Source organism: Podarcis melisellensis (assembly GCF_964234715.1).
Source record: "Podarcis melisellensis genome assembly, chromosome: 4".
NCBI classification, from domain to species: Eukaryota; Metazoa; Chordata; class Lepidosauria; order Squamata; family Lacertidae; genus Podarcis; species Podarcis melisellensis.
The window spans coordinates 60227290-60247274 of record NC_138531.1 but is presented as its reverse complement, the minus strand read 5'-3'; the positions used below and the strand labels follow the sequence as shown (position 1 = coordinate 60247274).

At 38.2% G+C, this 19985-nt stretch overlaps 1 protein-coding gene and 2 long non-coding RNA genes across 6 annotated transcripts in view; 1 reads left to right on the top strand and 2 right to left on the bottom strand.

Annotated features, from left to right (window-relative positions):
- The window catches only part of LOC309368109, a 140980-nt gene that overhangs the window by 22207 nt on the left and 98788 nt on the right, over positions 1 to 19985 (bottom strand). The window lies entirely within an intron of this gene.
- ROBO1 (roundabout guidance receptor 1) overlaps positions 1 to 19985 on the top strand; it is a 559072-nt gene that overhangs the window by 473532 nt on the left and 65555 nt on the right. For all 4 annotated transcript variants that reach the window (XM_081907820.1, XM_081907819.1, XM_081907821.1 and 1 more), the window contains one exon: positions 18130 to 18254. In XM_081907820.1, the coding sequence (XP_081763946.1) occupies positions 18130 to 18254 (125 nt within the window). The remainder of the gene's footprint in view (positions 1 to 18129; positions 18255 to 19985) is intronic.
- LOC309368114 lies at positions 7628 to 19481 on the bottom strand. The gene is made up of 4 exons (XR_014167550.1): positions 19444 to 19481; positions 13513 to 13669; positions 10321 to 10411; positions 7628 to 8705 (listed from the first exon to the last, which is right to left on the bottom strand). It is a non-coding gene; the product is annotated as an uncharacterized lncRNA (long non-coding RNA).

Here is a 19985-nt window from a genome sequence, read left to right as displayed (position 1 = left end):
AGATCAAGGACACTGAGCTCAAGAGTTTCATGCTCTGCCCACTGGGCTATCGGTCAGGTGTGAGTTACAGAAACACACCACGACTGCTGATTTGCATGTAATGCTAAGCCAGCCACTTCACAGTAGCCACTCTAGGGGGGGAGGGAAGGGAGGAGTATGTTACACACAGGGAAACAAGTAAAAAATAATTTTTTCACATTGACATGAAGATGGTATAATTGCACAGTAACTGTACCACATGCTTTTTCTGAGTGCTTGAACTGATAGTCACTGCAGAATCCTGCATTAGACATGTGACCCAAATGAAATTAAACTCAAGGGATGAGGTTTCAGGCAACATTTCAAAGAAGCATATTAATTAAGAACTTGCAAGGTATATCAGTTCTGTGTTCCCTCCCCAATATTATTAGCTCTGCCTTCTCTGTAAGGAAAGGTGTGCAAGCCTTTTGATTCTGCTTTTCTTTTCCCCCTTAACCCTCACAATGCCTAAATTCCAATTGTGTAAACTCCAAATGAAATGGATATATATTCCCCATATGCTACTACAGCACCTTGATTTTCTCTTCCTATATATCTGTTTTAATGTGTTTAGTATTACAGTAGGTATTTGTCTTCTTCAAATTCCATGGAGGTTTATATTTTATTAGCTAGAAGTCACTTTCCCATCTAATAATCACTATTAAACTCTATACATATTCCTTTGATGGGAAAGATCAAGAGCTTATGTATTACATACACACACTACTTTGTAAATTTCAACTAATTACACAGAACATTTGCATCTTGAATTGCTTGTAGAGACAGAAGTTGCCAAGGAGCAGTTTCAAACTCAGTAGGTGGAGAACCGTTTGTTAACTAGATGTGAGTTCAAAGATATGGGACATTTCAGCTCACATTCTTCCCAATGCTTTTCTGTGATTCAATTTTCAATAAACAATTTGTAATAAAAGTTTTCATGTGCAGAAATCAGTGAACTGCTTAATTAGTGTCTGCCTTATTCTTTCTTGATAGAACTGCTTCGTTGATGAGAAAATGGAATGGGCTTTTATTTGTATGGTTTTGAATTCATTTTATTTTATTAAAAACACTTTGCTCTTTCTGCCATAGCCAAGAAGATTTGCCAAATAAGATTTGCATTAAAAACTTCAATTACAATATGGTTATTGAAAACTAAATCAGAGACAAGAGATTAAAAGAATGTGAGATGAAATGCATCCCTGACTACTACCTCAAAGCACATGGTCCAAGAGAGTTTTGACAAGCCATAGTCTATAAACTCTTTCCAAAAGGATGGATCTTTTGCATCTATGAGGAAGACAGAGTTTCATAAGTTGCTTACGCACTTTTCTTTTATTTTGTGTTGTTTAACAAAATTTATATATCACTTACTCAACAGAAAATCTATAAGTGGCTGGCAAAAATACAAATTTTAAAACAAAAAGCAAACATAAGTTGACATTTTTCTTTCAAAATATAAATAAAATCAGCAATTTTAAAACAATTATACTTAATAAAATTGATGCTATGGTTACATGACCATAAAGGCTTCCCAAAACAAAAAAAGTTCCTGTAAAGTTCAAAAACTTAATACTATACTTAATTTATTTACATTACTGATTGCTTTATAAATTGGCAGCCTTTCTATGCCATTTGCCAAGTTGTCTTTATTGACAACGTGTCGGTTTTTTTGTAACCTAAAAAGGCAGTCAGTGGAGGCAGGTGGTGGCTACCTGAGGGCCCCACCAATTTCCATATGCCCTCAGCCAGCCCCTACCTGCCTACCTTCCTGTTTACATCCAGCCCAGGGGTAGAACTGCCTATCAGCTTCCTCCTCCATAATCTGAGGGTTGCCCTCTTAGAACTTAGCAGGCAGGAGCAAAAGGATAAAACACGAATTAGTTGGCTGCTCTTGTAAGTGGCTATGGATCAGTCTGACCATAGTCTCCCTGCCTTCTGTGCTACCAGTCGCAATGGGCACCAGGCGGTACTGTATCTTAAGTGTCACGTTGCGACTTGAAAAGCACATTAAACTTAACTGATGTCCTTGTACGTTTTACTGTAGTTCAGGGTAACTTCTTGGGATACTCCTAGAATCACTAATCTGGACTCTTTATGAGGCCTTCCACACAAGATTTCTCACCTACATTAATTTTCTTATAATGTGGCATTTTTGTCCACCTCTTTAGGGTGCAAGTTCTTTTCAAGCCAGCTGGCTTCAGTCATAATTACACTTAGAAAAAAAAACTCCTAAGGGTGAAAAAAGCCCAAAAGGTATAACTTTAAAGCAAATGAGATCTTTCACAAAGAGATTTTCCACATGGAAACTATTAACACCTATTTAACACAATTAAAGCATTATTTTCCAAAATGGCTTAACAGATTGGGGCTGTTGGATGACTACTGCAGAAAACTCCAAAGGTTCATATTTTAACTCATTCAGGTCAGAAACCACAATGTTGTTGTTGTTGTAGTAATCTACTATAATGTTGCAGCAGTTAAAACTGTACCATGGAGAGAATCCCCAAAGAAAAGCTCTAAATTTAAACACTCACCTCTAGAAAGCTAGTATGTATTTATTTACAGGCAATCCACTGGTGTAGGACTGTGATTTGGAATGCTGCAACTGTGATAGTCACTATAAACTGTCACAAACAAGATCTGTTTGGGGTTTTTGTTTTGTTTAAAAAGGCATTTTAATAACATACTTTCCCACTCAATACATTGCCAACTGCTCTTGAGTTTGAAATCTGGAGTGGTATATGAAGGGCTGCTCAAAGCAAACATACTCCAAAGTCCTGTTGGGCATGCAGAATTCCTGATATTTACCTAACTGAGCACTGTGTATTGCAAACTAACGTCATACAAGCACCATGTGTATATGGATCACCTTTGTGTGAAATGCCACTGCAATACTCTTCTGAAAGCTCTGTGCCCTCCTTTTTTAATTAAACGACATCCCTCTCGGGTTCCAATGGAAGCAGATGAGACAGCCCTTGGTGACAGATATACTCCATACCACACACTGGCTTCAAAATTTGGCACTTCTTTACAGAAAAATAAATGATGCAAAATACCTTTTTGGTTGTGCATCTTAAAGGAAGAACCATTTTAGCTTAAATGACTGCTACAAACCATGACAGTATTTTAGATTTCTAACAATGATCTTAGAAGTCTGGCAGCTCCCTCCCTCTTACAAGCAAACTGATAAAAATCTTTAAAACTAATGAAATAGAAAGGTAATTTTATGAGCTCAGTTTGATGAATAGAGAACAATTGGAAGCTGGTGTGTTTATGAAGACTTATGGAGGATTCAAAAGCCCCAAAGGAGCTATTTTTCTATTAAGTGTAGAGTACAATAGATTATTTTTCCTGCGGTTGCTAAAAATTCAATAAAAGAATTAATATTGAGTAGTTGATCAATGTTTTGTAACACAATTTGTAAATACATTGAAGCTGTTAAAAGCTTTCACTGATAAATAGCATCAGCACATTGAAGTAGATCTTCATGCAATGTCTTACATAAATGTGTGGGTGTTTTAATTACAAACATGGCTCCTTTGACACAGCTCAGAATTGGTTTTTCTTTTCTTTTTTTTGCTCTCAGATGGTTAAGGAAACAACCTATGGTCATAATTATTTGTCTTGGAAAGACCACTAAACCTGAGGAAGCTTCCTCTTAGCACTCCCCTTGATAAAGGGAAGAATAGCTGTCATCAGAGAGGCTAGTACAGGTTTTCACCCTGATCCAAGATTTCTGTGTAAGGTGTAGACCAGGGATATGTAGCCTTTTTGGAAACCTAATTGTTGTGGACACTACAAAATAACAATTTCGCTTAAGAAAACCCAGTAGTACTCAGAATCAACCCCTCCCCACCACAATAGAAAAAGTTCACATACACACTAAAAACAAATAAAATAGATTAAGAAACGGGCAATACAGCTTTAAAATAGGCAACACAGAGACCCTCCCCAAAACATCAGAAAAGCCAAAGTCCTCTATTCGTATTTTTTTAAACTGGTACTAGGCCTTTGCAGGCAACAAGTAGAAATATCCAAATACGCTACAGTGCCCACAGGTAGTACACCTGAGCTCCTCAGTTGTAGATACCTGTAATCTCTTCCTAGAATGCTTAAGATTGCCTCTGTAGGGAATCCACTGCTACAGAGGACCTGAGATATGGAGTTCCAAATGTTTTCCATCTTAATCAGCCTAGATTAAACATATTGGGAATTGTATTTCCTAGGGCTTCTGGCGGCAGTCTTCACTATGCTGGGAGGAAAGTACCAGCATCTAAACAAGTGCTCTTGGAGGCTGAGAGAAGCCCACAACAGCTTTCACTGAAGATATCCCAGTTTCTCCAGTTTGGCTGCAGTGTAGGGATGGGTGAATCTCTCCATTTTGGTTTTTCTCTATTTCCGTGCTGAAGGGGAGGGGCAGATGGAGAAATCTGTATAATGAATGATTTGTATAATATTTCTGCTTCAATAATTGCTGATTTTTGTGTAGGGATGTATTTTTATTGTTGTGACCTGTCCTGAGATCATTCTGAGGCTGAAGGATAGGACCTAAGCGTTCCAAGTAGAAATAAAAAGTACATTTATAATAGTGCAGAGCTAATGGTAGTTACCCACAGTGTCACAAACATGAAACATGCCAGGTTTTCAAGAGCATCACATACACATTGATCAACATGAACATTAAGGTTCTGTAGTAGCAAGACTAGTCACTGTTTCTACAGTGTCTAAAGCACAGTTTGCACCAAACAAATGCGAATAATAACCCTAATAATGATAAAGTTACATATATTTTTGCTCTAACCTTATAGAGAAACGATCAAAAATTCTTATGCAGTATGTTAACTTTCCAGATAATGATGGTTTCATAAGTTCTGGCCCTGCCAGTGTACACTGAATACTCCAGTAAGTTTGTGGTTCATCTTTACTTGAAAAGAAAGATGAAACAACTTGCAGTAGTCTGCCATATGTGAGCTTCTGAATGCAAAGCTCCCTAGTCCACATTTCTTTTGAAACTGTATCTGTTTCAGCCTATGGTGATCATTCTTAAGTATCACCAGGACTACTAAAGGTCAAAAATCACTTCACTCTAATGATTTATTGAATACGCTTGATTTCATTGTTTGGTAGCCATTGATCAATGAATTATTGCTGGTCTTGCCCACAGATTTAATTTATTATCTATAGCTTTCCTTGAAATTTTACATTTCAGACTACAGTTTGTATGTTTTTTGTCAAGGAACAAAGAATGTATTTACTGTAAGGGGCACAGCTATGTAAAAAAGTATGCTGTAGACCAATGGTTCCCAAACTCCCAACCCCCGCCCAGGACCACATGAAAATTGGTGATAGTTTAGGTGCATTTTGTAATGATTGTAACATGCTGTGCTAGATGCTGTATGATTTTAATTGTATTTTAACTGATTCTTTTATTTCTTATATTGTATTGCATTTTGAATTCCATCCTATGCAAAATAAAATAAGCAATGAAGATACATTTAAAATCCAATGTGAAATTAAAAAACAACTGAATAACCAAAACAGACAATACACATGAAGAGAAAAACAATAACAGAATAATATAGAAAAATCAATGTGAATATTTAATGGACAATCTGAATGAAGCTCCACAGACCACATTTTGGGAACCCCTGCTTTGGACTCAAAAGCCTTGAACTCTTAAAATTCATTATTTTTCTCTGTAATCTTCACACACCTTAATCTGTACTCAGTTGCAGCACAGTGAGCTTTGTTGGAAACCCCAGTACTAACTGTGAATTGTTCACTTCAGATTCTTTATCTACCATAACCTAGATATACAAGTGATTCACTGAATTGTAGCCAATGTTTTTTAGAAACATGTAATTCCTTGAAACTTTTTAAAATTATGTTTCACCCTGGAATACTTCTCCCTGTCCCCAGCAAGGTGGCACTCCATAGATCAATGTTTAGGAGATCGGTATTTGTACATAATGGTGTAGCTCTGGGATTATCAACCCAGGACCTGAGGGTGTCATGGGCTTTGGAAATACATTAATTAACTTCTGGAAAGTTATGAAGCAAGATGTGCAAGTAACCTAAGAGATTACTGTTAATTCAGCCAGTCTAAGCTGCTCCCAACTATCAATGCTTTTAGCCAGTGAGTATAACTTTGTTGCACACCAGGCAATGGGAATCCCTGGGGTCCAAAAGAGATGATATTTCTCCCTTCCACTGAGTGCATTATATCTTCTTTTTCTGTCTTCACTCTTTTCTAGAAATCCATGGAATCTCCATAGTTTGCCCTCCTTTCCCCCCTAGCAACCAGGAAGCACCTTCCTTATGATTCATTTGTCTGAGACCAAGTACGCCCTAGAAGTTAATTTCTATTAATAGTACTACACAATAAGGGTGGGTGTTAAAACAAGCCCATCCAAAATGGCAACTGCAAAATGTGGAAACTTTGCAAAAAGTCCCCTACTGTGCAGAAGCTGGTGTCCAGGCACTTAATCACTGTACATTTAGCATACAGTAGCATACAGTAGAGCAGTATATATGTCTACTTCAGAAGTAAGCTGTATATGTTTAATGGGGCTTAAGTAAAGGTAAAGGTACCCCTGCCCATACTGGCCAGTCTTGCCAGACTCTAGGGTTGTGCGCTCATCTCACTCTATAGGTTGGGAGCCAGCGCTGTCCGCAGACACTTCCGGGTCACGTGGCCAGCGTGACAAGCTGCATCTGGCGAGCCAGCGCAGCACATGGAACGCCGTTTACCTTCCCGCTGGTAAGCGGTCCCTATTTATCTACTTGCACCCGAGGGTGCTTTCGAACTGCTAGGTTGGCAGGCGCTGGGACCAAACGACGGGAGCGCACCCCGCCGCGGGGATTCAAACCGCCGACCATGCAATCGGCAAGTCCTAGGCGCTGAGGCTTTACCCACAGCGCCACCCGCGTCCCTTTTAATGGGGCTTACTCGCAGGCATATGGGTATAGGATGGTAGGCTTAGGCCAGGCATGGCCAAATTTGGCCCTCCAGTTGTTTTGGGACTACAACTCCCATCATCCCTAGCTAACAGGACCAGTGGCCAGGGATGATGGGAATTGTAGTCCCAAAACAGCTGGAGGGCCAACATTGGCCATGCCTGGCCTAGGCTTTGGTTTAGGACTGGTTTGGGGAAAAACAGGGTTATTGTGCCTCTAACAGCCATATAATCTACAATCGGGATCAGCAATATATACTGTGGTTGACTTCCAATGGTAAACATTAGATGTTCTGGCAGGGGATGGGGTAGAGGCGAGAATTAGCAATGACTGTCTTCCCTTTAATTTTGTGTTAGCCCATGCCCCCACGGCAGCCTTGTTGTGCTATTCCAGGCTCCTCATTTAAAACATTTTGTGACTAGCCCCTACAGCCTCCTATCAAAAATTGAAATGCTCCAGCTAGTCTACAGAGTTTGGTGACCCCTGGTGTAGCCTGTTACTACAGTATAGGATTGAATTACATTCACTGCTGATGCTCATCATATTCAAGGATCACTATTTTAAAGAATGTACATCAATACTAAAAAACAAAAAACAAAACCCACTTGCACAGTTCCAAAAATGTAACTATTTATTAAACTCTAAACATAGTCATTTTGATTTATGGGTGTACGAGCTAAAATATGAGATTTGAGTGGATCCCTTGAAATTCACAGTACTAATTCCAGCTGAGCTCAGAAGAATTGTAGGAGGCAATAATATATCCCTATGTTGACTACTTTGAATTCCTGAGGACACCACACCCTTGTTCGTAAGTGAATCTTTGCAACTCATTACTGAGTAAGTGTATTGAGATCATAGCCGAAGAGTAGAATTATAGAGGCATTTGTGCCATAGAATTATACAAATAACATTGTGAAAGGCCTAATGGTAAGATACCATATAATTGTGTGTTAATTTAAAAGCCCAAATTTGAAGACAAAGATAAAGCTGATTAAATTTTAATGGAAACTGAATTTAATTTTGCTTTAAAAAAAATAAAAAAAATTCTGTAGCAATAATAGGGAAACATTTATACAATAATTGATCATTTATAACTTGCAACAATAGTTTTGAAGTGTTAATTTATCTTTTTGTAAGAGGATAAGCAAGTTTTACTATTAACATTTCCTAAATAAACATACATTTCATATGAATATCCATTTTGCAATGAATGTATGGATTTTAGTTCCTATTCTAGATACTTATGTTATTTTGCAGGATAGCAGCACATATTGTAATAAAAAATGAAAGCTATGACACATTCAAATGTACCCTGAGAAGCTGACCAAGCTCTGAAGTCTGACTCTGTTCTTCATTGCAAGGCATTTTTATAAATGGAGACTAAATGCAATGGAATCTAAAGTCTACATACACTTCTTTTTGGGGGAAGTGGAGAACGAAATATTTAGAAACTAGACGTTGCATACAGTTAGGAAAAACTATATCAAATATGGTAGTCACTTTTCTAAAATCTGAAAGAATTATTGCACATTTAGATGGCATGGGCATACATATTTTGCCTCAGGAAACGTAAAGAGCCATCTTATTTAAGGTTTCTGAATAAATGTTGCACTAATATCAGGGGGAAGATGTAGATTAATAGATACTGCCTTCTGTGGAAAAGGAAATCGTCAATTGTCTGGTTTATCCAGTACTGTATGGTCTTTTCTCTCTGCTGTGTGGAGGGCCTGAAAATGTGAGAAATGTGTCCTTGAAAGGACACAACCACCAACACCCTCAAGGAAGGAAGGAATGTAAAAATAACCGTTATGCACAAAAAAGGCATACAGTCTGAGTTCACACACATTTGCTCATAAAAGCAAAAATGTTTGCTGAAAAGCCCCCCCCCCTCCCATTACTTGGCCAGTTGCTGGACCTTTTTGAGCACTGTTTGTTTGTGAAGTGGTTTCAGCATGTAGAAGTAATTTTTTTCCCTTTCCCAGTGGCTGCCATTTTATACAAATGCACCTTAGAACACTGTTATACGACAATGTCCCCTTGTTCTAGAATAATGTAGGAGGAATAGTATTGGCCTTATCCTACCACAGTAGCAAAATTAGTGGTGGAAGGCCAAAGCAGAGGCGAACAATGGAAGCGGTAGACTTACCTTGCCCTCCTTCCCCCACATCCTAAAATTCAAGTGAAATATCACATTCAGCATAATCCTAGTTATAATCTTGTCCCACCATGTTCAATGGGACTTAGTAAATAACACAATTTTGCTGGCCACAAACTCTCCCTTTCCTAAGTGAGTGGAGTCTTGCCTATAATGTCATGATGAGGTCTGGAAGTGGTATGTTGCTGCTGTAAGCCCAACCCAATTGTAAGACAGGCCACTATCTTCGTCGGAGCTTTACTGAGCTGCACATGAGTGGCAAAGAAACTTGTAAACCAATTATATGTCTCAGTGCTTTGCAATCCCTTTTATGGCTCAGCATGAGTCTAATTTCCCTTGAACTTCTCCACAAACTCTGTAAGGATGGTGGGGATTTCTCTTGACTCTGAGCTGTGGATATCCTTGGAATGCAGTTAAACATATTGCTGATTTTCAGCCTCTCTGTGGCTCAGTATGAATTGGAGAGATTCTCCACACCCTTCTCCAGAGCCTGAAGGGAATACAGTGGTACCTCGGGTTACAGACACTTCAAGTTACAGATGCTTCAGGTTACAGACTCCACTAGCCCAGAAATAGTACCTCGGGTTAAGAACTTTGTTTCAGGATTAGAACAGAAATTGTGCAGTGGCGGCACAGGGGCAGCAGGAGGCCCCATTAGCTAAAGTGGTACCTCAGGTTAAGAACAGTTTCAGGTTAAGAACGGACCTCCAGAATGAATTAAGTTCTTAATCCGAGGTACCACTGTAAGGGTGAGACAATCCAAAGGGTCCATTAAACTGGTGACAAAACATATTCCTTTCTCAGTGTCTCCTGTCATGATGTGTTCCAGGGAGTATCAGCAAAACAAAATACCAAGGGCTGACTAGTACCAACTTGGCATTTTTAGATCCTGGATTACTTCCACATAAATGTGCACAGGATGACACTATTTAAGTAAGGGAGAAGGAGAATGGAGGGGATAAGAATCCTAGCAAGAAATGGTTCTAAAGTGTGCAGGCAAACAGCCCAGCTACTTGTAACTTCAATAGCCCACCACCTTCAGGAAAACAGATGTCCAATGGGTTTTATGTTTGCCACCTTTGATGGGATATAAATTTATTAAATAAGCAACACAAAATATTTTGGTTGTTAGTCAACAAAATATCAACAGTGCCAGAAATTCACTCTCCTTGTCTCATCCAACTCACCATTCTCCTGCTGTCACCTTGGTGTTAAAATTAGTGCACATGAGTTGACAATGAAGAGTCATGCTTCTCCCCAGCCCCACTTCTCCAGCTGCTGCACAAAGAAAACATTGTCAAGCTTGGCAAACGAGGGCAGGATTTTACTTAGTTTTATTGTCAACAGGTTCCTTCAGAGGGGGGAGGCCAGATAATTGCCTCCTGTAACCCTGCCTAATTCTTGTGGGTCATTTTGGCATGGTGGAATTGTTTTTTCCCACATTCAGGCACTTTCACAAATTCTTTACATATGAACTGAGGGGAAATTTCACATTGCAGTAAATACTAAAACCATTAAATCATCAGTATACAAATTTTCCTTCAGTTGTAGCAAAGTAAAGCAGATTTTGGGGTAGTATTTAATTATTTAAGTCATCAATAGACCTCTTACTAACAGTAGAACTTGAAATGCTATATATTTTTTTAAAGCCCAAGTATATAATATATATTAAACACAATCGCAATCATTTTAAGGAGGAAATTTGTGTACATAGAAACATAAGACAGCACAATATCCATATACATGATAATGATATCAATAACCAGACTTTTATGTTATTTCAATATTGTGTTTCCAGAAGCTCAGAGCAGTGGTCTCGAACCCAAACCACAAAAACTAAATTAATATGCTATTGAAAGCTACTGCCTAGGAATCATAGAAATGTAGAGTCATCTAGTCCAATCTCCTGCAATGCAGGAATCTTTAAAAGAGCGTTAGACAAATTCATAGAGGAGAGGGCTATCAGTGTCTACTAGCCATGGTGGTGGTGACAATGCTTCTGAATAGTTGATGGAAACTGCAGGAAGGGAAACGGTGCTTCTGTGCTCATGCTCTGCTCCTAGTTTTCCCACAGGCATATAGTTGGCCACTGTGAGAACAGGATGCTGAACTCAATTGGCCCCTGGGCCAGCAAGCTCTTCTCATGTTCTTATGCTACTTGTACTGTCTAATGTTTACTTGAGCACAAACCCATTCCCCCCTGGATTAATGAATTTTGGCAGATGGAATATTATTACTCTTCTTAGTGCATTTTATTGGAGACTAGCATACTGCAGGTGTTTACCAGCTAATTATGGAAGTGTACTCATGCTTAACAGTAGTTAATTTTACTCTATTTAAAGGCTAAAACAAAAATGAGAGCACCATAGGGCTTGAGATATGCAGAACATCCCTTAAAAACCTTAATGCTTGACATTTACTACTTATGACTCAAATGTTACATTAATTATTCTGCACTCGAATTAGTCACTAAAATAATAGATGGCTGTGTAAAAATGTATGCCATTAGTTTTTTATGTTTATATAATGCATAATATGTATGTGTGTATATATACATTTTCTGTAGTGACATTAGCATTATTTGTAAACTTGCTTATAAGTTTGCAGTAAGATTTTGAAGCAGTTTTGTTTGGGGTAACCTGGTGCGAAAAGAGATTTTAAGCTCACCCTTGCTTACTGGGCAAGGCCTACTCAGCACACCAACTCTGGGAGTGCTCTGTCTGTCTCCTCCACCAGCTGCCTTACAGTGAAGTGATTCCAGGGGTTTGGCTATATACAGTTTGTGTGTATACACATAACCCTTGGAACCAAACCCCAACAAAAGATGAGGCATTACTTTACCCAGCTTCCCACCACCACCCTGCCCCTGAATTAACCAGTAGCTGTCAAAAAACGTACTGTACATAGATATTTAAATATCATTTGTTCCCCATGGGAGCTCATGGAACCCGGACTTTTTTTGTGTGATGAGCATGGTAGCAAGCCACAAGTTCGCCTCTGCCCCCACATGACACGGAAAGCATTTTGCATGAAATATAATCAATGAACATGAAGGCCTCACCCATACATAAGGCAGAAAGGGCAGTATTCAGATAAAGTACCGGTAATAAAACATTAAATACAAACTCCAAAACAACAACTAAAAGGAAAAATAGTTCAAAAGGTTCTTTAAAAGGTATGGTGGATAAAAGCATCTTTGCCTGGTATCGGAAAGGGAAAGTCCTTAGGCACTACCGTAGGTGAGTCTCCTTGGGGTACCACATTTGAAAATGCTGTCACCTTTGTCTTCACCTGCCTGGCTTCAGATGGTGGGGGCAATCAGAGGAGGCTGTTATCAGATGAACACATTACATTGGCAGCTAAATGCAGGAGCAGGTATTCCTGTATTTGCAAGGGCCCCAAGTCATATAGACCAGGTACAGAGGTCACATGTGAACTATGCTGTCAGTGACCACACTCCCCCCTTTGATTAACAAAGGCATACATATTTACAATTTTCTGTCACCAAATTAAGGAAGCCCACACTCCTTCCTATCCTCCTAAAAAGGTTTGAGTGCCCACATACATTGGATAGGGTCCTTTGTACACTGCTACCCTACAACTGAAATTTATGACAGGCAAGAGCATTCTCTTTCTTCCTCATAGATTGTGGGCATACTTGTTTAGAATTTTCTGTTATTAAATTAAGGAAGATCTCTGTTTTCCTTATCAATAAATGAAACACAGTCTGCAGATTTTTAAAAAATGTATTCAGATTGCGAAGTAGACAGTATTTGGATCAATATCCTTATGAATATCAGGAGCAACTTGTGGCTTGGATTAGGGTCAATGGGGCATCTAGGTCCTATTGTGGTTCTGATAAATTAGTCAAAGTACAGCAAGTTATGTTTTGATTTAGGAGAAGCCACTCAATACCGAATGGTGTTTTTTAATGTTATATTCCTTGATATTTTATTAGAGGGTAGTATACACTTTTATAAACAAATAAAAAACCACTATTTTTTACTGGTCTCTGGTTTGATATCATTTCCAGCTGTCCACATTAGTATGCTTACAGAAGTGCTCTTTATTAATAAAAATAAAGATATAGTTGGATAGCAAATGCATGTGTGAAAGGGAATTATCTTGGTTCTATTCAAACAGGGAGGAAAGGGGAAAGGGCTTGCTCTTCCCAGCAAACTAAGTAATTTTTACCCTATCAATCCTGTCTAGGTATATTGAGTAGCTGTTCATCCCTTTTTGCTTGCAGGGAGTATAATCGCCTTGAATACTGAAGCTGATTATGAAAATTACTCCTAGATTACATTGCAAATGGAACATCATAATACACTTTTTATTCTGCTTCCCAGCGTGCAGTAGGTGGTGGACAATCCCCTCACATGTTATAGTAGGTTGGGGGTGGCGGTTCTCTGAATATGATCCCATCACTCTGCTCAGCAGGCAGATAGATCCTTTTCACACTGTAGCACATCTCTTGTATCTCCTTCATTCTTTACACTTCACATCTCCAGGTTTGGAATTGAGCTTTTTCTACTGCTAAAAAAGAACAATATATGCAATAAGCCATCTGTTTCATGCTGTTTTCTTGTATATCCTAAATAGGTTTTGTGTTTCCAGATAGCTACATTTCGATAAGATCGCTGTATGTTTAATTTTTTATTATTTTTATACCACTTTTCTGAAAGAATACCATACAAAGCAGTGTATAGAATTAAAAGCATATTCATTTTACTTTTGTTCCATTTTATGTTCCAATTTATTTATTCCATGTTTTCTTTTCTTTTTCTTTTGTTTGTAGTTGTATCTGGTAAGTTGAAATTTTATTGGCCATCTTCTAATCATCGTTATCCCTGTGAATGGAACATCTCTCCCTCTTTCCATCCATACCCCTCCATATTCGTCAACAAATCAGCTTCCATCTTTCACTTATAATTGATTGGACAGACTGCAAAGAGCAGATTCTGCATGAAGTATGGGTAATTTTTGTGGCAAGCATCAAAGGTAATGGCTTGCTTATTTATATCTGTTTTAATTATGTTTATTTCTTATTTCTAAGTTGTGTGTCTGGTCCATTCTCACCTTGATACATTCCAAGTGCACTAAGGTGTGCAAGTGCTTGATAGTAAAAAAAAAATGTTGCACATGAATCAAAGGAGTAAAATTTTGTTTTTGAATCTTATACTTCATTTTTTCATATCCGCTGTTCAAGAGATTTTTTAAAAAATACTTTGCATTCCTTTCTTTTTATTGTTAATATTGATAACAACAGTTAGGGTTATTAAATTTAAAAATGTAGTTTAGTTGACTAAAGTTTGAATCGGAATTTAAGATGTTCCATGAGCTTGAAGGCGGACTGCAGAGGCAAACCATATTCATCGTCCCTGCGCCATCCCTAGGAGTAAACTGCCTAATCTTCTAGCTGCCTTGAAATCTAGCAAAAATAAAGAGTTTGTATTTTTAATACTGGCATCACTGTGATGTTGCTTGAACTATAACTCAGGGTAATGCCTGAAACATATCTGTACATCTTTTAAGGTTTTGGTTATGTTGATGAAATGTAATGAATTGATCAATTTAAAGCCTAATGAAGTAAAATATTTTTCATTATTTTGCAGCTCTTACAATAACAGCAGAGTGTATCTGGGCCCATTCCAACAGTTATAGTCACCACTTTATGGTGCCTGCAGCATTAAGTATAGCAAAAGTGAGAGTTAAGGAAATAGCTGCAGCATACATTGCTGTGCACTTCAGAATTCAGTAAATGCTAAAGCACTTTGAATTATGATATAATTACTTGTTGGATAATGTTAATGGAGCTTTGGCGGTAGTATAAATAGTTGCTAAATGGATTTGTTGGCAATTGCATCAACAGAAAAGGCAGCCAACCTAATGAATTTAGAATGTGGATATTAATCCATACTTTCAGACATGAATGAAAGTGGTCGTATGGTTTCATCACTGTGCATCCAAATTGCAATTCTACTGTATTCTTTTATTGCACCACCACATTCTAAAAATGAACAGAGGAAAACATACACACACCTACCTCTTTTGAGGTATGCTGGATTCACGTTGTTTAAATTATATTCAGTGCAGGCTTTGGAGAACTAGTAATGTGCTCCTAAGTAAGTGTTGCTGATGATCATCTGCATGCTTGTCAGACTACTACTTAAACATAAAGCTTTAATGAAAGAAGCTAAATGAAAGTATCATCATGACAGAAGATAAGTGTAAAAAATTGTGCATGGAAAGGCAAATTCTCTTTTGAAGTCATCCAAGTTAGTGGCCATTGCTGCCTTCCGTGGTGTAACTATGTGCTGTGTGAAGAAGCAATTTATTTCATCCAGCAAATGATGTTCATGAGTTCTGCTTATGAGAGAGAGAGAGAGAGAGAGAGAGAGAGAGAGAGAGAGAGAGAGAGAAACTTCTCTCCATCCACTTTCAAAGTGACTTACGGTATCTCTGAGTAGACATGCGTACAACTGTATTATGAACAATACTGTGAATTTTTAATGAGTGCCAGGACGTCAGCTCCTGCACAGCAGCAGGCATGCTTAAATCTGTTTGCAAAGATTTCACATTTGCCTTTTGTGGGAGGGGGAGAGGGAATTCTTTAACATTTACCCACATTTATTGTGCTGTAATATTTACATAAAGTAACTTATAGGGAGCTCCTGATTTCAGATGAAGCCACCACAGGAAAGATGCATCCTGGTTGCTAGTTATAAAGGAAGGGAAAACTATGGCAATACCAAAGACAAAAACAAAGGAAGGGAAAACAGCAGCTCTTTAGGGCCATAGGAATTTGTATTTTCTGGTGTCCAAACAAATCCCTTATCAATCAATTCTCTGACTTCATTCATTGGCTATAAAAACTCAGGTGGGAACAGTCAAGCCGGCTCATTTCACAGAAATCACTTACCGTATTTTTCGCCCTATAGGACGCACTTTTCCCCCCTCCAAAAATGAAGGTGCGCACCGACCCCTCTCGCTCCCCAGGCTTCAGGAAGCTATCCGCAAGCATTGGGAGCCCGCGGGAGTTCCCGCCGGGCTCCCTAGGCTTGCAGATAGCAGCCTGCACTCCGAAGCCTGGGGCTGCCCTCCTACTTGGAAGTGCCAATGGCCACCGTTCCAGGCACCATGGTTCCCAAAGTCACTGTGTTGTTGATCCCCATTTTAGAATCTACCTTGTCAGAAGATTTTTAATCTTTAAAGTATCACAAGCCTCTTTGTTCCTTTCGATGTTACAGGCTAACATGATTCACTCCACGAGGAGAAATTCCTGATGTTAGTTTAAAAAGTTTTGGACAGTTTCAAGTTCTGTATATCTCGGTGGTCGTCCCCTCTTTCATTCGTATGGTTCCGTAACACAAATGTGTAAATATTTATCAAGAGAGGGATTGCTACACTGACATTATTGCAGCAATTTAGCCTTGAAAGTAGTCTACATTAAAGTGTATAGTCTCTTAGTGAGAAGCTGGTACAATTTTGTGAACAGAGGAGCACTGTAGATCGTTCCTATCTTAGCGGACCAAAAATTCCACTGACTAGCATCACTTTTCATCACTATTCCTAACACCCAAAACCCTCCACAAACAATAAACCTCAATATTACTAATCCTTGTTTGCCTTGTTAGTACACATTCCATAATCTTTTGTAAGAGTTTATAAATATAAAATCATATATTTTCCCACCACCGCACGATTTCCTCGGGCATCCACAGAAAACTAATTTGCTTGCACTAAGCAAAAGACTTCATAAGGCAATTTTGTTCTTCAGAAGTCAGACTTTTAATAGTTAACATAAATCTGATAGTCTAGAATCCATTTACCTAATGCTGAACTTTAGACAACCTGGTTTTTTGTGAATCTCATCACAGTATAAGATATTTATACACTTAAAAAAAACAACAACACCCTGCCCATATCTTCCCTAAAAGAATTTAAGTTTTGTGATTCCTTGGCATTCATACTACAGGCAACTATAACAAAATACCAACAATATAAAGTGTTTATGGATAAATAATGATGGGGGGGGGGGGTTCTTAAAAGCCCAACCTACATTTGATTGTGAGATGCCTTATCACAATCAGTAAGGGTTGAGAAAAATTCTTCTTTTAAATAGTAAAGGAGTGAAAGATCTGGAAAATATAAATCAGCAAGATCTCATTTAAGCCATTGTTTCTGCAGCATAAGAGGGTAAGCTGAAACACGGTTTTAAAAAGAATATTTTCTACTCTAGTTCAGTCACTGTGCCTAATATACTTAACTGCCATAGCTTAATGCAACTGACATAATTTTTGACGTTCTATTTACTGCTAGATGAAGTGGCCATTTAAGTCTGTATAAATCAAACAGTTTGGACAATGCTGGCAGTATTTATAATGTCACGATGAGCAGATGTTTCAAATTTGCCTTCATTTACATATATATTTTGTTTGAACATGCCCTTGCCTATGTAAATGAAGGAGGCATTCTGCTTCACCGTTGCTTTAAATTCATTCCTCTTCAGTAATTGCATTGAAGATTTTTAAATGGTTATAATTTACTCAGTAGCAATCCTAGGGCTTTTGAGTTAAATTGAATTTTTTTCCTGAGCATTTCATCCTACATCAGAAATCAAGCCTCTTATGGAAGCTATTAAATGACTTCTGAACTACAGTAAATCAAAGATGATGACTTTTGTGTATCTAACCCCTGAATTTGCAATCATTTTGTGGTTTTTACTTTAAGAGTACATAGTACAGTGATGTGAGGGAATTTTTCTTTTCTTATGCTGTGATTGATAAAAATGCCTTCAACCTTTTGTCCTACCAGCACTTTACCACCAACATCAGCCCTTGTTAAAACAGTGTTGAACCTGAGCACTATAGTCTTTATTTTAAAAAGGACCTTTCTGTGTGTGTTAGATGTGATGCACAAGACCCTTAACAGAAAACCATTCACCTCAGCTACGAATTAATTGGTGTAATTGTGTTGTACTTCGCTTCTTTCAGAACCACCACATTTTGTTGTGAAACCTCGTGACCAGGTGGCTGCACTGGGCAGAACTGTAACTTTCCAGTGTGAAGCAACTGGAAACCCTCAACCAGCAATATTTTGGCGAAGAGAAGGAAGTCAGGTAAAATGAACTTTCTGAAGCTTTGCCAAAGCATCTAGATAACACAAGGCCCGTTTTTGTCTGCTAGTGCCCGATGCTCTCCTGCACCCACATCATCCAAATGCCTGTTGGATGACTGGCTATGCTCATTTGATTCTTTTCAAAATATGTGTGTAGGCTCTGCCTACATTCCTGGTTGTTGTAAAAAGTCAGGACTAGTAAAACGTGTTTAATTCCTTGGCAAACTCAATATGCATCCTGGCTTTACACAGACCCCTCTGTTCCCTGTCAACCACATTATTGTCCCATGCAGGATGAAAAACCAGGAAGCTTCTCAAGAGTTTTGTAGGCTGTACTACATGCTTCAGGACTGTGTACAGTTCAAGATATTCCAGTTATTTTTTTAAAAAATATAGCATGTGGCCTGAGACAGAATTTTCAGTCAAGCTGAGGGGGGATTTTAAATCAACTTTGTTGAACAGGTGCCAATGGGTAGCAAGAAAATGAGAAGGAAAAGAACCATGATAAGGATCTGTTAGTGCTTAGCATGAAATGAAACACAGTGTATCCTATTTGTTTGGAATATAAAGTTTAATTGGAAGAGAAAAGTACTAAAAGCCCTCCTCTATGAAATGAAGCATTTAAATATATTTTAGTTAGACACGGAAAAGTGAATCTGGCATTTGATTTCAAGTGTATGTGAAATTCTGTTCAGAACAATTATGGTAGCACAATTTCTTTTTTGTTTCATCTGTGGTTTGTCATACAGTGTATGTCATGGATACAGGGAGGGAGGTGACTGTACTACAAGAATGTCCAAAACCCCATTGGGTATCGAGAGCTAGATGCATGTCAAGGCAAAGAGAAGGAAATAATAAAAAATACAAAGAGGTGGTTTTTTTAAAATGTGAGAATAAAGATAATAATAAATGGTAGTTTCTTTCAACTGTCAGAAGTCTACTATTTCATATACTAATAAGCAGACAGCATTTTGTTAGTGTTTTTAGCAAGTTTACACTACAAAAAAGAGCTTGACATATATTTTGAATTATAATTCATATATTTGCATTCTTATTACATGTGGTTTTACTTGTATCATATGTGATGGTTTTGTTCCAGAGGTCTATGCATAAATGCAAATAACATGTAAAGTCCGGAACCTCCAGAGGTGATCCCCCCCCCCACGCGCGCAAGGTGGAAGGCTTCTTACCTGGCCCTCCTGCTGCCTCTCCAAAGTACAGAAAGCCTGCAATCGCAGCAGTGTGCTAGTGAGAGAGGGAAATAAATAAATGGAAAATGTGTTTCCTCCTTTCTCCATTTACTTATTTATTTCTCCTCCTTATGTGTGCAATCACATAAGTAAACTGAGCATAAGATGCAAGTTACCTGTATATGATAGAGATGTTTGATCATGTTTGCATGAAACAGGACAGATGGTTCAGTTCCTCTAGTCCAGTATTCTGCTTCTAACAGTGGTCAATGAAATTGATGGCCATTCTCCCTAGCACATAATACTCATTTGAATTCCATCTGAATAGTTTCCATATAACTATTAGTGCTTTTTTCTGGGGGGACGCAGGGGTACACATACCCCTAAACATTTTGGAAATCTAAGTTTGGCCTCATTGAGGGGCAGTATTTCAATATGGCTAGGAAACAATTTTTTTTAGAAAAAAAGCACTGACAATTATGGATAATAAGCTAGACATATACTCCACAAAATTTGTCTAAAAAGAAAATAACATGCACTCT